General features: G+C 38.2%; 1 protein-coding gene across 1 annotated transcript in view; it reads right to left on the bottom strand.

The window, feature by feature from the left end:
- LOC117499367 (homeobox protein Dlx4a-like) overlaps window positions 1-5,643 on the bottom strand; it is a 14,209-nt gene extending 8,566 nt beyond the window's left edge. The window contains exon 1 of the mRNA XM_034151710.1: window positions 4,967-5,643. Within this exon, the coding sequence (XP_034007601.1) occupies window positions 4,967-5,288 (322 nt within the window). The 5' untranslated portion in view covers window positions 5,289-5,643. The remainder of the gene's footprint in view (window positions 1-4,966) is intronic.
- Window positions 5,644-6,371: the final 728 nt, after the last annotated feature.

Here is a 6,371-nt window from a genome sequence, read left to right as displayed (position 1 = left end):
TCTGATGAGCATCTGATGAGCATCTGATGAGCATCTGATGAGCATCTGCTGAGCATCTGATGAGCATCTGATGAGCATCTGCTGAGCATCTGATGAGCACCTGATGAGCATCTGATGAGCATCTGCTGAGCATCTGATGAGCATCTGATGAGCATCTGATGAGCATCTGATGAGCATCTGATGAGCATCTGCTGAGCATCTGATGAGCACCTGATGAGCATCTGATGAGCATCTGATGAGCATCTGATGAGCATCTGATGAGCATCTGATGAGCATCTGATGAGCATCTGATGAGCATCTGATGAGCATCTGATGAAATTAGATTTTATTTCAGAAAATCAAATATCTTCATTGCACCATAAACTCCTATAATAACTCCCAGATAACCTTTTATTTGATCTCTCTGTTTGTTTCTCCTCTGCCGCGCTGTCAGTATTAATGTGAGTAATTGTTATTATTGATGCATGTCTGAGCAACGTGCTCTGCAAACAGAGAACATGCCAATTATATTTACAAGAAGTCAAGTGAAGCGAAACTAACCACAGAGGAGATTTCAGACACACAGATACGTGTTTGAGATAAACTACAGATATATACTTAGATACGGTCTAAAGGTATGTTGACGGTCAAATTCACAAACATATCATTATCTATTTTGTGGCTGCAGATGTGGATGAATGATGTGAAATCTAATCAAGTGTTAAATCAGACTTTAGTTCCACCTGGAGTAAATCCACAAGCTACCCTGCAGTATACAAAGTCATTCAAACTAGCTGCACCTTTACCAGCTTTGAGAACACTTTCATGATCAATCATTATAAAACATATCATATATATTATTCTGAAATGGACCAATCTGCACAATGACTACTTTTACTGTCTCTACTTTCACTATATTTTGATGATAATACTTTTATACTTTTACTATTTTACTACATTTTGAATGCAGGACTTTTACTGTAACAGAGTATTCCTACACTCTGGTACTTCTACTTTTACTCAAGTACAAGACCTAGTATTTGTTCTTGGTGGCTCTCTTCACACACCTCACTGCACAATGTATAACACGCTGAAATGTTTTCTTTTCACTTCTAGATATGTCTGTAAAGTAGTGAACAAATTAACCACATTTCAGAGTAAAATCAATCAAATAAATAAATAAATGTTTTCTGATCAGCTGTTCTCTCTGGGATGTAACGATTCTACAACATTACATTTAGCTGACGCTCTTATCCAAAGCGACTTACAATGACCAATTACAGGGATGTTCTCCCTGGAGTAACTAAGGACTAAGTGCCTTACTCAAGAGCGCACTAGTGGTGGTGTTCCTGGCGGGATTTGAACTCACAACCTTCTGATCTTCAGGCCACCTCACTATCCATTAGACCACCACTATCCCTACAAACTACACTACAAAATAAAAGCCTGCAGCTCAAACACCTGATACTTCTGACATATACTGTTTAACTAACACAGTATTCCTACACTCTGAGTACTTCTACTTTTACTCAAGTACAAGATCTTAGTACTTCTACTTTTACTCAAGTACAAGATCTGAGTACTTCTACTTTTACTCAAATACAAGATCTGAGTACTTCTACTTCTACTCAAATACAAGATCTGAGTACTTCTACTTTTACTCAAATACCAGATCTGAGTACTTCTACTTTTACTCAAGTACAAGATCTGAGTACTTCTACTTTTACTCAAGTACAAGATCTGAGTACTTCTAGTTTTACTCAAGTACAAGATCTGAGTACTTCTACTTTTACTCAAGTACCAGATCTGAGTACTTCTACTTTTACTCAAGTACAAGATCTGAGTACTTCTACTTTTACTCAAGTACCAGATCTGAGTACTTCTACTTTTACTCAAGTACAAGATCTGAGTACTTCTACTTTTACTCAAGTACACACACACACACACACACACACACACACACACACACACACACACACACACACACACACACACACACACACACACACACACACACACACACACACACACACACACACACACACACACACTTTAATGCATAATCCGGTTTTTAAAATATGTGATTTACTTTATATTTAAATGTGTTTTAATACACATTTTATATAACTGAATATATTTGTTCTATATATTTATATTTCTAATTCACACTTTCTTTTGGTCCTTTAAGTTTTAATGCGAGTCATTTTGTACATTTAGTGATATTTGTAACTTTTTCTTGTAGTATTTCTTGTATTTAATTGTTGTACTTGTACTTACATCTGAGTACATTTTCCACCTCCGAGTGTTTTAATATTCTACATTAGAGTTAAATAAAACTGTATATAAAAACATGGTTTAATGAATACCTCCAGTCTCAGTTTATTTTGATGCCAATAATTATGTACTTCTACTAAAGTCCTATTTTCAATTTAAGTATTTTATTTGTAGTATTTTTCGCATTTAGAGACTTTTTTTCCTGCCGGTTAATATTCCACATGATATTTAAAGTGAAATCAAATGTTCATTAATATCTCCAGACTCACCCGTCTCCTCTGGTACTTTCAGTTTATTTTGATGCCAATAATTGTGTACTTTTACAAATTGTGTACTTTTAAATGTTTTTATTTGTGTGCTTTCCCTGCAGTCTGAGTCTGACACGATATTTAGAGTTCAATCAAACTGTATATAAAGTTTAATGAATACCTCCAGACTCCTCCAGTCTTAGTTTATTTTGATGCCAATAATTGTGTAATTTAACTAAAGTAATATTTTGAATGTAGGTATTGTATTTGTAGTATCTTTACCATTGAGTACTGAGACGTTCCCTGCAGTCTGAGTCGTTTCTTTTAATTGAACTATTCATATCTCAGGTTAAGGTAAAGGCTCGTTATATCACTGTGTCACAGAGTTCCCATAATGCACTAGGAGAACTATACGTAATGCAGTGTTCAGGGTCAGGTTCGGGTTCGGGTTCAGGTTCAGGTTCAGGTTCAGGTTCGGGTTCAGGTCCAGGTTCAGGTTCAGGTTTCTTTCTTTGTACCCGTAGGTAGATTCAGTTTGCAGAGACAAAGGATCCATCCTGACTCTAAACAACAGACACATCTCTCATAAAAGGACTAGTAAAAAGTACAAGTACACTCTGCTCCGTCAAATGTCAACAATATTTCTAAAACATTTAAGAAAGAAAACACTAGTACAAACATGGACATTCAAAATTCATAATTAAATAAATAAATAGGCCTCTGTGTGACGCTCCTATGATGTGTTCATTTGTGCAATAGCTGCTGGGATCAAAGTGTTTGTATACCGCTTCGTTCTACTCTTTGGGACGACTAACCTCCGGCCCCAAGGAACAAGCGTCTGAGTGCAGAGGGTGGGGGTCATCGTCTAATATGGAGCTGGATAACCGCTGTAACTGCCTGAGGTACAGGCTCTCCAGGTTTATCACTGCCTGAGGTACAGGGTCTCCAGGTTTAGCTGTAACTGCCTGAGGTACAGGGTCTCCAGGTTTATCACTGCCTGAGGTACAGGGTCTCCAGGTTTAGCTGTAACTGCCTGAGGTACAGGGTCTCCAGGTTTAGCTGTAACTGCCTGAGGTACAGGGTCTCCAGGTTTATCACTGCCTGAGGTACAGGGTCTCCAGGTTTATCACTGCCTGAGGTACAGGGTCTCCAGGTTTATCACTGCCTGAGGTGGGAGTCATGGTCTAACGTGGAGCTGGATAACCGCCGTCACTGCACTGTAACTTGTATCCATGCGTTTGTTCATTTCATGTTTATTTGACTAACGTAGTATTTTTAAATGTAGGTATTTTATTTGTAGTATTTTATAGGAGACTTTTCCTGTAGTTTCTAGTTAATATTCCACATGGTATTTAAAGTGACATCAAAGTTGAATTAATATCTCCAGCCTCACCCGTCTCCTCCAGTCTCGTACTGTGAGTTTTACTTGACGGCAATAATTGTGTACTTTTTACTAAAGTTATGTTTTAAATGTAGGTTTTTTATTTGTATTTATTTGAGTCGTTTTTGGTTAAATCAAACTGCATATACAGTTTGATGAATATCTTCAGTCTGCTACTCTCAGTTTATTTTGATGGCAATAATTATGTACTTCGACTAAAGTCCTATTTTCAATTTAAGTATTTTATTTGTAGTATTTTTAGCATTTAGTTCTGAGACTTTCCCTGCAGTCTGAATAGTAAATGAAATGTTAATTAATATCTCCAGACTCACCCGTCTCCTCCAGTCTGCTACTCAGTAACATCCGGAGTGTTCATTTAACACTCTGAGATAAGGGCCATATGTTCACTGGCTCTCAGTGTTAAAATGTACTCTTTTAAGAGTTAAATTAACACTTAAAGGGAGGGATTTAAGTGTTAAATGAACCCTTAAGTGTTAAATGACCACTTAAAGAGTCCATTTTAACACTGAGAGCCAGTGAACATATAGTCCTTATCTCAGAGTGTTAAATTAACACTCCGGATTTTACTGTGTACTCTCAGTTTATTTCTGATGCCAATAATGTTGTACTTTTACTAAAGTAGTATTTTTAATTTAGGTATTTTATTTGTAGTATTTTTACCATTTAATTCTGAGACTTTCCCTGCAGTCTGAGTAGTTTCTAGTTATGGATTTAGAGTTGAATCAATGTGTATATACAGTTTAATCAATATCTCCACACTCACCCGTCTCCAGTCTGCTACTCTCTGTTTATTTCTGAAGCCAATAATTGTGTACTTCTACTAAAGTCATATTTTTAATTTATTTGTAGTATTTTTACCATTTAATTCTGAGACTTCCCCTGCAGTCTGAGTAGTTTAGTATTTAGAGTTAAATCAAATGTTAATGAATATCTCCAGTCAGTTGCTCAGTTTATTTTGATGCCAATCATTTTGTACTTTTACCGAAGTTAGTATGAGCCGTTTTTTTGTTAATATTCCACATGATATTTAAATAAAATGTTTAATTAATATCTCCACACTCACCCGTCTCCTCCAGTCTCGTGTGCCCGTGCGCGCCTCCGTGCCCCGCGTGCTGGTATCCCAGGTAAGCCCCGGGGTGGTGCGCGTTCACGCTGCTGTGGTACGGTGGGTAACCGAGCGGTCTCCCGTACGAGGACGCGCCCGAGGAGGAGGAGAAGGGCCCCTCGTGTTGTGGGGGCCCCACCAGCGCGTGCACAGGGTAATGTCCGTGCGCGTGGCCGTGGGGAGGCTGCTGGTGTCCCGGGTAACCCCCGAACTCAAGGAACGCCGATTTGGAGGGATCCGGCGGGACCAAAGTGTCCGATAATGAGCTCATAGTCATCATATGGGTCGGGGGTGGGAAACAAGAAATGCGGGGGTCATCACACAGGAACACAGCATCAGAGGGAAGAGTTCACAGAGATTCAGAGAGCAACAAATCCCTTTTTAAACACAGAAATCAGAAATAATCCTCTGGATGAAAAGGAAGGTTTACAGGAGCTCCACCCGACACATCCCGGCTCAAGTGTCCGGGAAGAGGCGCTCAGAGGCGGGCAGGAGGAGGACGAGCAGCCGCTGGAGGAGAAACAAGAAGGTTCCAAGAAAAAGTAAAAAAAACTGATTTTAAATCCTAAAACATCTTCTTTTCTCCCAGTGTGTGTGTGTGTGTGTGTGTGTGCTGAGTGGATGTGAGGAGTGTGTTGCTGCTCTCCTCTGCACCGTGTGTGTGTGTCACCTCTCTGCCTCCACACACACACACTCTCACACACACGCAGCGCGCTCATTGGCTGGAGGCTCCGCATGTCATCACAAAGATTGAAGAGAGGAGCAGTTTAATTATGAAGATGATTTTCTGCACAACAAGAGCAGATTCCTCAGTGGCGGAAATAATGACATATTCATTATTAAAGACACATTAAATTATTATATAAGAATAGCACCTCATTGCATTAAAATAACAATTAAATCCCACAAAACCAAATAAAAGCATATAACTGCATTAAAATAACGTGAAAAAGGAAAACAATTGCACTAAAATAAAAGTGAAATAATGACATAAAACTGCAATTTATTTTCGATGTATGCCTAATATAAATGTCCTTAGTCATTTGAAAGCACAACGAGGTAAATGGCTTCATGGTATTTTCATTTTTGGATCGTTTGCATCATTATACAAATAATAAATAGACCTGTATATTTTATTATCAAGTCTTCATTGAAGAAGTTTGCAAAAATATTAATTTAAAATAAAAACAGAAATGAATGCATGAATGCACGTTATGTTCATATATTTCTCGCTTAAAATTATATAAATATACATCATGTTAGGCGTCATGTGTGATAAATATATATATTTTAAATAAAGTGCATGATATTAGTTTATTTTGTCTCCAAGTTTCAGCCGGGTGGCCTCAGACACACACACACA

Source organism: Trematomus bernacchii, unplaced genomic scaffold, assembly GCF_902827165.1.
Source record: "Trematomus bernacchii unplaced genomic scaffold, fTreBer1.1, whole genome shotgun sequence".
Lineage (NCBI taxonomy): Eukaryota > Metazoa > Chordata > Actinopteri > Perciformes > Nototheniidae > Trematomus > Trematomus bernacchii.
This window is presented reverse-complemented; position numbering and strand designations above follow the sequence as displayed.